Here is an 18665-nt window from a genome sequence, read left to right as displayed (position 1 = left end):
TTACCCATGACCTCCCCTTACTAAATCCATGCTGACTTGTTCTAATCCGACCCTGCACTTCCAAGAATTTGAAATCTCTCCTTAGTGATGGATTCTAGAATTTTACCTACAACTGAGCTCAGCTCAGAGACCTACTAGAGGGAGGGCTGGAGTTGATGTGGACCTCGTAATACCAGGCTACAGAGAATGGCTTTAATCCTCCCATAAGAATCAAATGTGTAGTGTGTAAATTGAGAAAGACAGTGGTGAAGAAAAGCTGGGAATTTGCACATATGGAAATTACACTTTTTGGTTGGTATCGCCAATGGGAAACTTTTGAAAAAGTGAGGGTAGACATGTTATTTAATTGTGTAGGAAAGATGCTATTACTGGTACTTATCTGTCTAGAGTATATGGATAGAAGTGAACCAATTAAGGGTTGTCTGATCAGCTGGTTAACAATCAAGAGCCTTTGTGGATTGTGGAGTTAACTATTTCAATAACAAAATAATTGTATACATTTGTTCCAGTGATACAATGTATAACTTATGGCATTGTATCAATTGTGTGATGATGAGGATGTCAGTTCTTGTCTAGAAAAGTTTTTAGTTTATAGAATTTCTATGTTTGTCTGAGAAGTCTTCATTTAAAAGCTGAGAGGCTATGCTTTCAGTTTTGAGTGTATTCATGTAAGAAAAATTAGCAGTTTACAGGAAAGAACTTGGGTATTTAAAGATGACATGTAATTTCTCAGGATTTGATACTGTAAGTGGTGTTGGAAAATAGATGAAACTCTTAAAACACCCAGCAAAACACATTTCAGTCTGTGTACCATATCTCTAACTTGGCTCGATTTTTTTTCTGATTCCTGTGTAATAAACTTCTGTTGTTAAAGAAACCTTTGCAGCCTTGTACAACTATGTTCAGAGAATGATCATGTTATTGAACAAAAATGTGATCTGTGAAGCCAGATTTAATTGGACTGCCTTGTCCGATTATACCATCAGCTGGGTATATGACTATAGCTTAAAGTAAAGAAAGCAGGATTTATCTTTGCAGTTTAGTGATTATGATACAAGAAGTAGGATCAGAAATAACCTTTGGTTGAGTTTTTTTCACTATTTAATAAGTTTAATTTTCAACTTCAATTCTCCTTTCTTGCATGATTGCTTTATCCTTTGTTTCCCTCCAAATCCAAGAATGTATTAATCTTTGCCTTGAACATGCTTGCATTTCCACAGCCCTTCAGAGCAGAGTTATCCAAAGATTCCCAATCCTTTGAGCGAAGAAATTTCTGAACCAGTCCAAAATAGTCAATCCTATATCTTGAAATATGAATCCTAGTTCTTGACTCTCCAGCCAGGGCAGTGGCATCTCAACATCTGCCTTGTCAACTCTCTCAGATTTCTGTATCTTTCAGTGAAATCCACTCCACTTGTTATAAACTCCAGAGTATTTTTGACTATTCTACTCATTGTTTTCTAGTAAGAGAATCTCTCATCCAGGCATCGACTCTAGAACGGTGAGCTCCTGTGGGAATTTAGTTTTGTAAACTTTATTTTCTGTATCCACTGTTTCCCTTTGTTGAATTCATCATAAGCAAAAGGGCATTTGACAATTTCAGTTGGATGCATAAAGCTTTTTCTGCTTGTGTAGGAAGGGTAATTTGTTTGGTGGGTGATTTACTTTATTTGATGTTACATTCAATAGCAGATTTGAAGCAGCTGATCAGATATTTTCAGCAGAAAGACAGTTTGGTCCTTTTATGCCAATGCAATTCACATGGGAGCTATATAACCCTAATGTCCACTTGATTTTTCCTACCCCATTACTGAAAGAAACTGCTTTAGTGCATTCATATGAAAGTCGTCTGGAAAGTCATTAAATGCTAATTGAAATGTGCATTTTCTGCTTTCATTTCAAGCAGTAACTTCTGTCACATCTGTGTATTCATTCGTAACACTTACCTCCATTGTTTTTTGTTCTTATTTCTTGTGCATCCTTCTCCTCCCTCTCCTGTGCTCACTATTTTTGCTCTGTTTATCTCTTCCTAACCCTTGAATTCACTATTTTAATCCTTTCTCTCTCCCATTCCTACAAAATGTCTTTCTCCTCTTTGTAGCCAAGAATGAAGTCTCAGATCAGCTCTAATCTCATTAAATGAGATAGCAGGCTTGATGTGACGAAAGGTATCATTATCAGTGCAATCAAACAGCACTTGCTTTGCAATAACTTACTCGCTGATGCTCAGTCTTTGGATTCTGCCTGACCCCATCACAGTATTGTTTCAAACATGTACAAAATACTGAATTCCAGATGTGAGATGTGAGGTGTCCATGACTAACTTTGACATCAAGGCTGCATTTGACAAAGTAGTATCAAGGAGCCTTACGAAAGCCCTAGCAAAACTGGAGTCAGTGGGAATCAAGGGGCAAATACTCCACTGGTTGAAGTCATATCTGGCACACTGGAAGATTGTTGTAATAGTTGGAGGTTAGTCATCTGAGCTCCAGGGCATCTCTACAGGAGTACCTTGGGTAATGTCCTCAGCCCAATCATTAGCTGCTTCATCAATATTTTCCCTCCTTCATAACATTGGAAATGAGGGATATTCACTATTGACTGATAATATTCAACACCATTTGTGAGTCCTCATTTACTAAAGTAGTCCACGTCCATATGCAGCAAGACTTGGCAATATTCAGGTTTGAGCTTACAAGCGGTAATTAACATTCATGCATGGCAGTGTTTATTTCCAGTGAAAGAGAATCTAACCCTGGTCTCTTGACATTCAGTGGCATTGCCATCACTGAATCTCCCAGTATCAACATCCTGGGGGTTGCCATTGACCAGAAACTGAACGGGACTAGCCATGTATTTGCTGTCTACAAAAGCAGGTCAGAGGCTAGGAATTTGGCAGCAAGTAATTCATCTTCTGAGTCCCAAAGTGTGCCCATCATCTGCAAGGTTCAAGTCAAGATTAAGATGAAATGTTCCCAGCTTGCCTGTTTGTGTATTGTTTGACATTGTCCAGGGTAAAGTAACCATATCTACAAACATTGTTTTCTCCACCACTTAAGCACAGCAGCAGCAATTTGTACCATCTACAAAATGCTTAGCAGAAATTCACTAAGGCTTCTTAGCACTTTCCAAACCCATGGGCAATGCCATCTAAAATGATAAGGGTAGCAAAGACATGCACCTCCAAGTTCCCCTTCAAGCCTATCACCATCCTGACTAAGAAATATGTTACCATTCCTTCAGTGTTGCTGAGTCAAAATCCTGGAATTCTCTTTTTATAATGGATTTGTGGGTGTATCTACTCCAAATGGACTGCAATAGTTTAACTGTGGATGGGCAATAAATCTTGGCCCAGCTAGTGACATGCACAGTTGTGAATGAACAAAAGAAAACAGGTTTGGTGTTCAAATCCTCCTGTATCTTGTATTTTGTTTTCTCTTTTACTTTTCTTGCAGCATTTTCTCTGGTCCCTTTTACTTGCCAGTGCTGCATTAAACATTCCATTGATCATTGTTTCTCAGTTATTCAGTCTCTTTGATGCCTTGCACCTTACTTTGACATTGGGAAATCAAGTTATCTTAATCTTGTGTTTCTTAGCCACAGTTCAAATGTTGGAGATTTAAGTGGAGTAGTCAGTTATATAATAAATTGCAGATAGATGTGTTTTCTTGTACGAGCCTTCCAAATACCGCTTGCAATTACATCAGAAGGAAGACGTTTTGTTTTTTCCTAAGTGGGCACATACATTTCCTATTTATTTGGAATGTGAATGCCATAAATTTGGTCTTTGGAATTTTGAGAGACATGAGTCAGAAATATCAAAGTAACTATTCAACAGTTGTTTGCAGTATTGAAGGCGACGGGGTTACAATAAGAATGTCTTTGTGACCCAATTCATAAGTGTTTTGTCATACTCTCCAGACTGGAATTAATACTTTAGCTCAAAATGTCTCTGTCTGTCTGCCTGCCTGTCTCTCTCTGTCTGTCTCTCAACATCCAGATCTTTTTCACTCATCTATTAGTTATTTGATAAATTTACACCTTGACAGAATTGGTCAGAATTTTGGATTAATTCAAGCTGCTGTTTGTTCTGTTTCTACTGAACATTCTACCGAAGTAGCTTTCTGTAATTTAAATTGGATTACAATGCTACCTGTTCAAATCAGAAAGTGAAATAAAATATTTGCAGATTCTGAAGACTACTTGTCTTCAGCATATGCGTATAGATTAGATTCCCCACAGTGTGGAAACAAGGTCCTTCGGCTCAACAAGTCCACACCGACCCTCCAAAGAGCAACCCACCCAGACCCATTCCCCTACACCTAACTCTATGGACAATTTAGCATGGTCAATTCACCTACCCTGCACATCATTGGATCTCCGGAGTACCCGGAGGAAACCCACGCAGACACTGGGAGAATGTGCAAACTCCACACAGTTGCATGAGGCGGGAATTGAACCCAGGTCTCTGGCGCTATGGGGCAGCAGTGCTAACCACTGAACCACCATACCGCCCCCTAATGTGTGAAGCATCCATGTATTTGAGTGCACTTTGAATGTTCTATGTTAGTAATATGTTTATGCAATGATCACTTTCTGCTTGTGATGTTCCAGTCTCACTTTTGAAGCCAAGTGAAAATACAAAAGAAAACCCTGACTGAAAATGTACTTCTGTAAATGAAAAATCACTTGTGAACGTGATATAAGAAGGGACTGACAAGATTGTAACCCATTAAATTTTTGAAGAACTCCTTATCAAATGGGCAAGCAAAGCTACAAGTAACATTGAGATGTATGCTTAAAACATGTTGCAAAGAATAAATAGACTCGGTGGTTGGTGGGTGGATTTCTCAAAAGTTGTGATGTTGAGACCTGTTTGCCTTTTGAGTTGTAGAGTCATATAGTATGGAAACAGGCCCTTTGGTCAAATCATGTCGGCCTTAATCCCAAACTAAATAAGTCCCACCTGTACTTGGCCCATATCCCTCCAAACATTTTTTATTCATGTACTTGTTCAATTGTCTTTTAAATGTTGTAACTGTACCCACATCTTCCACTTCCTCTGAAAGCTCATGTAAGCTCATTCCACACATGGACCACTCTGTTGTAAAAAAAATTACTCCTCATGTCTTTTGTAAATCTTTCGCCTGTCACCTTAAAAATATGTCCGCAGTCTTGTAATCCCCCTCGGTAAAAGACACCTGTCATTCACTAAGTGGGCGGCACGGTGGCACAGTGGTTAGCACTGCTGCCTCACAGCGCCAGAGACCCGGGTTCAATTCCCGCCTCAGGCGACTGACTGTGTGGAGTTTGCACGTTCTCCCCGTGTCTGCGTGGGTTTCCTCCGGGTGCTCCGGTTTCCTCCCACATCACAAAAGATGTGCAGGGTCAGATGAATTGGCCATACTAAATTGCCCGTAGTGTTAGGTAAGGGGTAAATGTAGGGGTATGGGTGGGTTTCGCTTCGGCGGGTCGGTGTGGACTTGTTGGGCCGAAGGGCCTGTTTCCACACTGTAATCTAATCTAATCTAAAAAATCTTTAATCTATACCCTTTATAATTTTATAAAACATGGGAATTAGTTGGATTCTATATCCTTACAGAATTAGTTGCCCATTTTTGCCAGTTGCTTGTTTTACAATTATATCTTGGTTTGGGCATGAATTTCACTGGCTTACTGTTGTCAACTCTTGATTTCTTCTGAGAATATCATAAGAAAACCATCTGTCCCAAAGCATTTGAGCCACATGTAGGAACTCAAATAGCTTTTGCAGGCACAAAATTTCACATCCTTTCACTTGGGATAAAATAGATATAGTTTATTAGATTTTTTTATCTTTTTTTCAGATGTTTTAGTGAGGACTTGGAGATTTCAACATTTTTTTAATCCCTTCAGCAATGCATCAGTCAAACTTTTTTGCCTTTTATCTAAACATGGAATTAATTATGTAATTTTAACTTTTATGTAAGTCACCACAGTGTTTCATTTTATGACTATAACTTGCTTAACTTTGTAATTTTTTGGAAAGTGTTGAGGAAAGAATCTGCTGGGAATTTTTCATGAGGCATCTTCTGTCACCTGACTCGCCATTTACATCCTGTGTCTTCCTATGAGGCTTGGCAACCAAGCTGATGGTGCATGGACCCAGTCCAGTGGAGGAGTGTAGTGAGAAAAAGTAGCAACCAACAATATCCTCATTTGTGTAATTGGAAGGATGGGTATAGAACTACTTAAATCAGGAACCACCAGTACTAAGTACAACTTATGAAATTCTGTACTTGCGGACATGATTCCATATAGGGGAATGTATTTATATTTATACTTATTCCATTAAGTACCAAACACAAGAACATTTCCTGTATTTTGGAGCAGCTACTTTATATTGTCCAACTTATTTTCTGACTTGTGTGCAAATCAACTTGTGAACGCAGTTGAGAGCATAACCCGTTCACCACCCCGGGACTGCCTGTAGTTGGCAGTATTCTCTGTGCTTTCAGCTTTTGCCCACACTTGTTTTTGAAAGAAAGCTGTAGTATTCAAACAACTTAAGCTGGTGATGTCTTGACATTTGTTTGCTTTTGTAAACTATTCAATTTTGTTGGCTTAACATTATCGTCTCTTTCTTGTACAGAAACTTAAATTTTATCCTCTGACATCCAGCCAAGCACCCACACCGATCTTCTCCTGCAAATTTCATCCATGCCTTCATTATTTCGAGACTTATCTATCCTAAAGTACTTTTGGTTGGCTGCCCCTTCGAAGATGCATCATAAACTGTTGTTCATCCAAAATTCTGCCCAAGCCATAACTCACCAAATTCGTTTCGCCCATCAGCACCTGCCATATATATCAGCTCCAAGTGAGGCAGAGCTTTGGTTTTAAAAATCCTCACCCTTGTTTTCATATTCCTCCATGACTTCACCTTCCTTTGCAATTTCTTATCCCATTTAACTTTATAATTCTCAGATATCAGTGGTGGACTCTTCCTCATTATGGGCATTTAAGCCGGCATTGGATATGCATATGGAGGATAGTGGGCTAATGTAGGTTAGGTGGGCTTGGATCGGCGCAACATCGAGGGCCGAAGGGCCTGTACTGCGCTGTATTCTTCTATGTTCTTTGTTCTATGTTCTATATCTGTTTTTATGTCATTCTGACACCTTGAATATTTCTTAAGCTTTGGAATTTTCTGTCTAACCTCCTCCAATTCACTTTCCTCCCCAGACTCCTCCAACTCACTCTCAATCCTCCTGACATTGCTTCTTAAAATCTGTCTGTTTGATAAAGATTCCCTCGGATGATCCGCTGCGTACTTCCAGCACTTTCTGTTTCAATTTCAGAAATCCAGCATTTGCAGTATTTTGCTTTTGTTTAAGATTTGGTAGCTTTTATTTACCTTCCCATGGGTGGTTCTCCAAGCTAACGTGGAGTTCAGGTTATTAACCTTACATCAAATTTTGGAATAAGATCATTCGTGTTCCTTTTACAGATCATATGCATTCAGTTCTTTGGATTGTATCAGATCATCTGAAGGAATGGTTCAGTTTTCCTGAGGGGTTGTTATTGTTCTTGAATATTTGAGACAAGGGCATTCATCTTAGTGTCTTTTGTCTCAATGATATCTAAACCAGCTCTCTTCATGTTGCCTGACAGGAAAAACACCGTCACATTTTCAAGACTCCATCAGAGCTGATGAGATAACTGAATCAATTATCAAACAGGAAGCAATATTTGGAAGGCATTATTTTCTGTGGTACAGGATACCATTCCTACACAATATGCCCTTAATGGAGAAATAAAGCTTATACAAAAAATAACAGCAGATGCTGGAATCCAGGGTAGACAAGCAGGAGGTTGGAAGAACACTGCAAGCCAGGCAGCATCAAGAAGTGGAGAAGTTAATGTTTTGGTGTAACTCTTCATCAGACCTCTAGGGAGGGATGGCATACAGGAAGAAACATTTCTAAAGAGTGCCTGCATCATTCAGTGCCAAATGGACATTGGATGCTCCTTGGAGTGTCCTGTCAACGCTTGTCATGTCTTGGTTTGGTATACCACTAAGGTCTTGAAATTAAAATCACTTACAACATTTTCTTCGAGCAATATACTTAGGCAATCTTTTGACAGTTTTGTGAAATGTTCATTTGCAGGAGTACATGATTCCAAAAAGAAACCCCTTTTTCATTAATATTGAGAACTATATTTTGCTGAGTATATTTTCAATGACTCCCTTCAAATCATCTGGGAATTTAGTAGCAACTTCTGTACCAGCACTACTTTGATCCCTTGTGGGGTGTGGACATCACTGGCTGGCCAGTATTTATTGCCTATCCCTAGTTGCTCTTGAGAAGGTGGTGGTGAGCTGCCTTCTTGAACTATAGCAGTCCATATGCTGTAGATAGATCATAATGCCATTAGGGAGAGAATTCCACGATTTTGACCCTTTAACAGTGAAGCAATGGTCATAGATTTCCGAGTCAGAATGGTGAGCCTCTTTGAGAGGAACATGCAGGTAATGGTGTTGCAGCCAGTTTATAATTGTGTGCAAATTGGTATATGTCTTTAAACTGTTGACGAATCCACAACTAATGCACAAACTTTCTATAAACTGGTAGTCTGCAAGATTCTGTAAGATCTTATGCAGACTTCTGGCGTGTTTTGATTTGATTACCTTCAAACTACGAGGCACCTAGCACTGGTTTTGGTATTTGGTCCAGACTGTATGTCGATCATGCTGCTTATCAACTACTCATTCTGCCAGCTCTTAAATAATAAGCATTCCGCTTCACCTTTTCTGCATTACCATGGATTGTTCTCACTGTTGTGGAGCTAGCCCAACCACTAGCAATGTAGATTACTTATTTCCTCCATTTCAAAGCATCCTAAAAACATCCAGTTCCACTGTGAAACTAATAGCTTTTTCTTGATCTCAGCTATCGCTTTCCCTTTTTGTTTCTGGCTGATGTTTAGAAGAGATTACCACACAAGTCTAAGAAAGGAATTTAAAATGGCTCCTCTGCTTCATCTGTTCTCCCTGTGTTTTAGCGTGTTGTATCTGCCTCATCTGCTCACATTAGATTTCAAATAGCACCTTTGCATCACCTTTTCTCTTGCTAACTTTAAATGGCTCCTTACTTGGATGTAGAAGAAAAAGCAGTCCACACTCAAAATATGTATGTGTGAGCAAAGTTTGAAAGGGTGAGATCTAATGTTGATGTACTGTTGTGAGTATGGAAGCAACATTTAAAGTTTTAAAAAAATTCTAACTGAACAATGTCAAACAAGGATACTGATGCAGCATTTCCATAGCTAGGTTCACCATAATATTGATGACACACATTTCTCCTCCGGTGTACACACATGCTAGTGGCCAGTGACCAGCAGTGTGCTGCAATCATTGTTGCTGGGTTGTTGTCATTTACATAAATGATTTGGATGAGAATATAGCTTGGTTAGTAAGTTTGCAGGTGATACCAAAATTAGTGGTATAATGGACAGTAAAGAAAGTTATCCAAGAGTACAGTGGGATATTGATCAGCTGATGCTATGAAATGTTGTGTCACTGCTAAAATATACTGAAAAGCTTATTAATTTCCCCTCTATATGGTATCTTGACATATTTGGAGGAGAAATAGGTTTACTGCTCTAATAGCTGTTCCACTGAAAGCAATTGGTGACTTAATGCTGCCTACCATCCAGTCATACAAGACTCTGGTTTTGAACATGGGCAAATACTGTTTATAGTAAATATTTTAAATGCATGTGAGAATATTCTACTGTAATGTTGTGCTTGAGTGTAAAATTCATTCCTGAGTTTATCTTGCTCAATTCTGACTTCAGCAGAAAGACACTTGTCAGGATCTTAGCATTAAAATTTGAACAGTTGTGACTTTGCATGGAAAGATTGATTATTCTGCTGCCTTTTCACTTTGTGGACAGTAGTGTTTGGAGGCAATTAGTATAACCCCAGTATTCTTGTATGAAATACTTGAAGCAACAAATTAGTTGGCCGTTCTGGCACCTCTCCTCTTTGATTTTTGTAAATGACTTGGATGAGGGAGTGAAAGAGTGGGGTAGCAAGTTTGCCGATGACATGAAGGTTGGTGGAGTTGTGGATAACTTGGAGGGCTGTTGTAGGTTGCAACGGGCTATTGACAGAATGCAGAGCTGGGCTGAGAAGTGGCTGATGGACTTCAACTTGGAAAAGTGTGAAGTGGTTCATTGCGGAACTTTTGTCCTTTAAAGTGCAGAGAGAGATGTAGAAAAGTTTGAAGAATTTGTAAGATCCAGAAAGTGACTAAGAACAGAGTGGCCTACCAAATCTGCGAACTGCAAGATGGCTTTAGTAATTGAACAAATTTTTCCATTCTCCTCCACCAGTAGTTCTTTCCAACATTATCTTAATTCTGAAATCCTTATATGCCAATTCCTTTATTTCTGCCAAATTATATTGCTTGCTCAATAAATACTTAGCAAACTACTGTTCCACCAGAAATATGATTTTTAGAGAAAAAGTATTTACAAGAACAAAAATTAATCCAAATACTAATGAAAATTACTGGTTCAAAAAGAACAGAGTGGATGTCACTGGAATTTATTGCTCATCTTTGACATTGTTTAAGAGATGGCAATTGACCATCACAAACTGCTGCTGTCCATGTGGCAAAGAAATTTTCATGGTATTGGTCTGGCTGTAATGAGGGAATGGCAATGATTTCAGGGTGGTATGTGATGCCAAGAGGAGTTTGGAGGTAATGGTATTCCTATTTACATGCTGTGCTTGCCCTTCTAGCTAACTAATGTTGTAAGTTTGAAAGACATTGTCAAAAAGTCTTGGCTGATTACTGAGATGCGAAAGTATTTGTAAGGAAGGGAAGATGAAAATTAATCTTTCTTTGGACTTAGATTATATTAGATTACTTAGTGTAGAAACAGGCCCTTCGGCCCAACCAGTCCACACCGACTCGCCGAAGCGTAACCCACCCAGACCCATTCCCCTACATTTACCCCTTCACCCCCCTTCACCTAACACTACGGGCAATTTAGCATGGCCAATTCACCTAACCTGCATATTTTTGGATGGTGGGAGGAAACAGGAGCACCTGGACTTCATTGTAAAGTCAAAAATAGGATATGAAGAAGCTCTCATTGTGAGATTAATGGTTAACTATGGTACTAACTGGGACAGATTTATTTTAGGTAATAAGTAATAATTTGTAGGTTCTAAGTTTTTCTTTGTTACACGGGATAGTGCTGGAGAGTGGAACAAGTTGGGTAGTGTTTGGGAGCTGAGTACGGACATGATGGGTCAAATGCTGCCTTCTGTACTGTAAAATTCTAATTCTAGCCAAAACAATTTTTGCAGAGATTGAACAGATTTTTTTCCCCACGCCATAGTTCATTCAAACTTCATTAACAAAGTATCATGTCTTGAGGTGCGGCAACATTTGATTCACTGTGATCAACTTAATAGAAAATGTACTGGTCATTGCCATGGTTAAAGTTATCTTTCTGCTGCCAATAATTATTAGTTGAATGTTTTGGCAGGCCGATGAAGTCAGAGGTAACAAATAGCAGGCTTAATAGCAGATATAGTGGAACTAAAAGGTCTAAAACTTTATTGAACATGATTATAATTAGTGGTAGTTTTAGGATCTCTTTCCATAGTAAGTAATAGCATGGTGATGTATTTTCAGTAACGTTTTTGCCTTTTGCCTTCAGGCTCTGTTGAAGGGTCGGGGAAGATAATTCAGCGTTTTCCACAAAAAGACTGGGATGATGCACCATTTCCACAGGGAATAGAATTGGTAAGTACATTACCACTTTGCATTTCATAATAATCCTTAGGTTTTTTTTTACAGTCTGTAGCTTTCATGGGGCCAACGTATTCTAGCTATGTTGCAATGTATATAATACTTTGATGAAGGATGTTGCATGTTGGGGCTCCGGTTTGATTGGAGAGTGTGAGCATTGTTTAATGTTATACTATAAATTATTGATTCCAGAATTTTGTCCCTGCTTTCATTACAACTGATCTGCTTTATAAATACACCACACTAATCTGCTGAATTCTATATTTTTTATGTAAATGATCACCAAATATCAATGAGGACAGTAAGATATGCAGTTTGATTTGTTGTCCTTGGTAATGAATTTAAGCCAGAGTAAGAATTAAAAAAAAGTTTACTTGGCTTGAAAGAAAGCTCTTCATACAGAGCCATCTTGATAATTTGCGGTCAGTTACATGTTTTGTTACATTAAAAAAAACTTAAGCTAACAAAAAAGAATTACCAAAATTGAACCTGACTTGTACTTCCAGCGATTAAGTATTTTTGAAGAAAAATATTTGACAGCAATTGCATGAAATAAAAACATGCACAAACTCAAGAATGAATCAATAGTTAATTCTATCAAACTGTTATCCTGAAGTCCCAGAGTATCTTGAACAAAGTCTGTTAAACATGATTTGCATGGTCTGATTTTGAATTGCTGCCTGATTAATAGACATTTCAGTGGAACTATTTTCTATTGGTCTGCTTTTCAGCTCCAATAGAGCTTTTTATTGGTTTTCGTATTTGAGCTATATTAGTGCCAAGTGTGAAATTGTCCAAAGTTCTTGCTGATATTTATATATAGTGATGAAGTGGATGAAAGTGGACATGATGTTAAACGTTTACTAACTGGACTGTAACTGTGGAATAGTAGATGCTTGTATGCTGTAAAAGTATAATTTCATTCCAACTTGTGAAGCTGAAATCCAATAATTTAGCTGCTGTTCTCCTGTTCTTTAATGTATGTAGGAGAATCTCTTTCTAAGCTAAGCTAAGCTTGTGTATTTTCTTTACCACTTGAGTGTCTTCCACATGAGGTTCCAGTTTATTTTCTTGCAATTCTGTAGTTAATGGGTGGTATGCTTGTAAGTGAAGCAGTTGTTTATAAGATACTGGTATATCTGCAATTACATTACTTGAGTACTGAGGGAAGGAATAAACATTAAAGAAGGACTAGGGAACGGAGCCTCATATTAGTGTTGTATGTTTTCCCACAAGTGGTTCTCTTACTGACCTTACTGACTGTTTGCTCAAGTAACACCATGTCATTAATATGGACTTCAGGCATTACAGAAAACAATCTGAAAGAAGGCTTCTCTCACTCTGTAGAGTATTGCTAGTAACGTAATAATGCTACAGGACCTTCAGACCTTTTAATCATAGTTTGTCCTTGATGCATTTTTAATAATCACAGTGACAAGGATGTATCTAGTTATTTCCTGAACTCGTTTTATATTTCACTGGCTCCATGTTTACCATAGTTTGTTGTTTTTTTTAAGAGGATGAAGTTGCTTTCACTTGTCAACTTGATATTAGCTGGTAAGTTCTAGTTGGACTCGACTGCAAAGTGAAACCATGGGTAGACTATTGTCAAATTCCCACTTGCTCCAACACATTGGAGATCAGAGGTGACATGAAGTGTGACTTATGATCCAGAGTCTACGACCCTGCCTACTAAGATCATTTAGAGGATGTTCCTCATGACTCCATTTGGCAGCTTATCGATCATCAAATAAATAGAGAAACTAGAAATCCCATAATGTTATTTTCTATTATACTGCAGATGTAATAGTAATTAATGATCTAATTGTCACGTAGGACAAAGTGTACAAATCTTTGTGCAGAAGTGAATACAGTTCGAGGTTCTAAATATAGTGAAAGGCTAAAACTGTAGGCTGTACTTGAATGCATGTAACATTTACAATAAAGCAGATTAATTGATTCATTAATTTTTTTACGGTCAGGCGGTCTGGTAAATTCGCTGCAAAATGACAAAGATTTGGACCAGAATATTCAAGGGTGTAGGATACAGGTGGTTCTCCTACAGCACATGTTTCCACAACCTGAATTGGCTATAGCACTATTTCCAAATTTAGACCGATATTTGTAGAACACAAACTTTTCCAACCTGTATTGGCTATAACACAATTTCGGCCCTATTAGTTTAAATGGTGCTGGTATTGCACAATTTTCTTAGAAAGCAAGATTGCCTGGGAACCGAACTATGATGTTATAGGAGAACTGCCTGTGCCTAGGAACAGTAGGAAGTTATAAAAATGTGTAAGTGTAACTCTAACTCTACTAATTAAAGATGACATTGGTAGAATATAAATCCTTTCTTCTGCAGATAAGAAAGTAGAATCATTGTGGGTAGAGATGAGAAATAGAGTCAATAGCCAGAGACTTTTCCCCAGGGCAGGATTGACTGGTATGAGGGGTCATAGTTTGAAGATATTAGGAGGAAGGTATAAAGGAGAGGTCAGAGGTAGGTTCTTTACGCAGAGAGTTGTGAATGCATGGAATGCGTTGCCAGCTGTGGTGGTGGAAGAGGAGTCATTGGGGACGTTTAACTGACTGCTGGACATACACATGAATAGCAGTAAGTTGAGGGGTGCGTAGGTTAAGTTACTATATTTTACATTAGGATTAAACCTCGGCACAACATCATGGGCCAAAGAGCCTGTTCTGTGCTGTACTTTATGTTCTAAATAATGAAATTACTGTGTTGCATGTAGACTGGCAATAGGTCCAGCACTAAGGTGGGGTATAAAGGAAGAAGTAATGGGGACTTGTGAGAAACATATGCCAATTATCTTGGATTATTTAATTTGCTTATGCATTGGATAAATCAGAATGTTAAGTTTGCTCTTGCCACTAGATGTTTGTGTTTTCAGGGTAGTTTCTTAGAGTGGCATGTTCTAGAGCCAACCAGAAAGCAGACTGCATTTGATCTGGTGATGTGTAATGAGGCAGGATTCATTAATAACCCTATAGTGAAAGTGTCCTTAGGAAGCGGTGATAATATTATTGAATATTATTTTCAGTTTGAGGGAGAGAATAGTGTGTATAATTTCTGAGCTGAAGTAAGGGCAATTTTGAGGACATGAAGGTAGCTGGCAAAAGTGAATGAAGAAAGTAAGTATTGGAATAGGTCAGTAGACATGCAGTGATAAAGATTCAAGGAGATATTTCAGAATTCTCAGAAAAGATACATTCCAGTGAAGGGGAAAAAAGGACTTCAAGGCGCGATACGTCATATGTGACTAACTGAAGAAGTTATAGATGGTTTCAACCAAAGGTGCAAAGTGGGCACCTTTGAGTTGGCATGATATCACAAGTGGAGTTCACTGGGCTAAATTAAATTACATTTTTGTACTTTAAGGAAGTTGTTTGTGATATGGTCTTTCGTTAAAATCTGTACAAGGTATCCTTAAAATTGGGATTGCATTTCAACAGAAGATAATCTTCAACAGTAGGGCACATACTGAATGGTGCCAAATCTGGCAGTGCAATCTGGGACCTTACTGATGATGTAATGATATAACTCAGACAATGTCAGAAGAGACACAATGATGTGAGAATTGGCCAGGAAGGGATGTTATAAAGAATAGAACTTTAAATAAGGAGAGAGGGCATAAAAAAATGGATGACTTTAAATCGAGAAGAGGGAGGTAATGACCTAGTCGTATTGTTGCTGGACTAGTAATCCAAAGATCCAGATAATGTTCTAGGGACCTGGGTTTGAATTCCACCACGGCAAATGTTAGTGTTTGAATAAAAATCTGGAACTATCGTTAATTATCATAAAAACCTATCAAGTTCACTATTGTAACCTGGCCTGGCGTGGAGAGTCACAAGTGGACTCTGGAAACACTTAACTGCGTTTGAAAATGTCCAAGCATTTAATTATTCAAAAAGAGAAAAGGAATGAAACTGAATGGACCACATGACATTGACTAAGGTACTGGAAATAACTACGCCAAATGCAAAAGTCTACTTCCTTTTCCTAACATCCGGGATATCTGTCTCGCAGACTAGCAACCGCCTTACTCAGATTTGTAGAATTATGCCTTGGATGCCATATCACCACCATCCCTGGATGTGTCCTGTCCCAGCAGCAGGACAGACCCTATAGAACTGGTGGCTCAGTGACTTACAGTTAGATGGGAGCTGTTGTAGGAGTCCTCAACATTGACACCAGACAATGTGAAGTTCCATGGCATCAGGTTAAACATAGGCAAGGAACCCTCCTGCTGATTTTTCCCTCCCATTGTTGCCCCAGATGATGAATCAGCACTCTTCTACATTGAGCAACATTTGGTAGCTAGGAGAGACACAGAGTGGATCAGCAATACCACTAATGACCGGCTTGGCTGAATCCTAAAAGACCTGTCTGCTAGACAGGGTCTGCTGCAGTAGGTTTCACATGATCAGGAAGGAGAGATCACATACAGAGTAAGGGACTGCCCAAGTGAATATATAGTTTGGGAAATTTGGAGGCGATGTGGGCAATAAGTGCAGAGGGGAAGATATACTTGTTGCTTTTATTTGGCTCATAGGTTTTTTTTAAAACTGGATGATTTGAAGCCAAGGATCAAGGGTCCAGAACAAAGGTGACATCACAAGTAAACCTTAAGTTAATTGTTTGGAGATAGCTACTAATTCGACTATCTATAAAAGGTTACTTTCCAATTGAAGATAAATAGGGGAAATACTTAACAGGTTATAAAATAAGAAAAAAAGTACAAAATTTATGAAAATAAATTAAAAACTAAGTAAGTAAAACAGATGTCAGACCAGACGATGTGTTGTACCTGTATGGTGTGAGAGCTGTGGACTCCGTTGTGGTTCATAATGACCACATCTGTAGCAAGTATTGGTTGCTTGAGGAACTCTGGCTTAGATTTGAAGACCTGGAATCTAAGCTTCAAACACTGTGACACAACAGGGGAGGGGGAACAGTTGCCTTGACTTCATATTGTGAGGCAGTCACATTACTTAGATTAGCCACCTCGAAATCGGTCAGTGGTTAGGGACAGGAGGGTATGACTGTCAGTGAGGCAAAGAGGGATTCAGGAGGTAGTGCTGAAGGTGCCTCTCCCTTGAGCTTGTCTGACAAGTTTGAGATTCTTGCTTTCTGTGTGGATGAGAGTGGGGCTGCAGAAAGATGAGTAAACTGACCATAGCACCATGGTACAGGGAGTCATTCAACAGTGGGGAAGTCAGCAGTGGTGGTCAGATTCAGGATATCTCATCAGGGCCGCAGAGGAATTTGGAATGGAAGAGGAAAGGTCTAGTTGTTGTGGTCCATGTAGGTACCAATGAAAAAGATGGAAAGAGGTTCTGTTGAGGGGATATGAGCAACTATGAGCTAAAAAATTAAAAAGCAGAACCAAAACAAATCTCTGGATTGCTACCTGAACCATGAACAAATTGGTAGAGGGTTAACAAGATGTAAGGAGGTAAGCGTGACTCAAAGATTGAGTGGGAGAAATAGTTCAAATTCATGGGACATTGGCACCAGTACTAGGGAAGAAGGGAGCTGTTCTGATGCAATGTACTCTACCTGAATCATACTGAGACTGATTCTGGTGAATCAGGTAAGGGTAGACTTTGGATTACTGGAAAATGAGGTTGAAGAAGTTGTAATGGGCAACAAAGAAATGGCAGGGGAACTGAATGGGTAATTTTGCGTCAGTTTTCAAAGTGGAAGACACAAGCAGCATACCAGAACTTCGAGAGTTGGAGGTAGAGGTGAGGCCATCACTAAGAATAGAGAGTGGGAGTGTTATGGCAAAATTTCAAGGGGAGGGAGGCTCAGCAGAGGTTAACCATGGCTGGGAAGGCAGTGAAGCAGCAATGGCAGGTGTTTCTATGGATAATTTGAGAGGGACAGCAGGAATACATCCCACGGAATAAGAAGCATCCTAAAGGGAGATTGAGGCAACTATGGCTGACAAAGGAAGTCAGACACCGCATATAAGTAAAAAGAAAATGTATCTAATATGATGAAGATTAGAGGGAAGATGGAGGATTTGGAAGCCTTTTAAAAACCGGCAAAGGAAAACTAAAAAAGCAAAAAAGTGAGAGAAAATTAAATATGACGGTAAGCTAGCCAGTAAAATAAAAGAAGATTGTAAGAGTTTTTTTAGATATAGAAAAGATAAAAGAGGTAACAGTGGACTTTGGACCATTGGAAAACGAGCTTGGAGAGATGTAGTAATGGGGAACAAAGAAATGACAGAGGAACTGATAGGTTTGCATCAGTTTTCACAGTGGGAGCCACAAGCAGCATACCTCAACTTCAAGAGAGTCAGGCGGCAGAGGTGAGGCCATTATTAAGGAAATTGTGCTGGTAAAGCTGAAAGATCTATACATGGATAAATCACCCAGACTGGTTGGGACTGCACACCAGAGTTCTGAAGGAGATAACTGAAGATACTCTGGAGGCATTGGTGATGATCTTTCAGGGATCACTGGAGTCAGGGAGTGTCTCAGAGAATTAGAAAATGGCTAATGTGACACCCTGTTTAAAAAGGGAGGGAGGAAAAAGACAGGAAACTAGTTAGCCTGACCTCTATTATTGATAAGATTTGAGAGTCCATTATTCAGGATGAGATTGCAAAGTACTTGGAAGTGCATGGTAAAATAGAGCTGAATCAGCACAGTTGTGTCAAAGATAGGTCAGACCTGACAAATCTGTTCGAATTCTTTTGAGGAGGTAATAAACAAATTAGGCAAAAGAGATCCATTGGACCTGATCTATTTGGATTTTGAGAAGGCATTTGCGAAGGTATCGCACAGGAGGCTGCTCAATAAGATGAGTCAATGATG

At 39.0% G+C, this 18665-nt stretch overlaps 1 protein-coding gene across 3 annotated transcripts in view; it reads left to right on the top strand.

The window, feature by feature from the left end:
* sbf2 (SET binding factor 2) overlaps positions 1–18665 on the top strand; it is a 582458-nt gene that overhangs the window by 73416 nt on the left and 490377 nt on the right. For all 3 annotated transcript variants that reach the window (XM_043705903.1, XM_043705905.1, XM_043705904.1), the window contains exon 2: positions 11722–11807. In XM_043705903.1, coding sequence (XP_043561838.1) covers positions 11722–11807 — 86 coding nt within the window. The remainder of the gene's footprint in view (positions 1–11721; positions 11808–18665) is intronic.

This window comes from Chiloscyllium plagiosum, chromosome 16, assembly GCF_004010195.1.
Source record: "Chiloscyllium plagiosum isolate BGI_BamShark_2017 chromosome 16, ASM401019v2, whole genome shotgun sequence".
NCBI classification, from domain to species: Eukaryota; Metazoa; Chordata; class Chondrichthyes; order Orectolobiformes; family Hemiscylliidae; genus Chiloscyllium; species Chiloscyllium plagiosum.
This window is presented reverse-complemented; position numbering and strand designations above follow the sequence as displayed.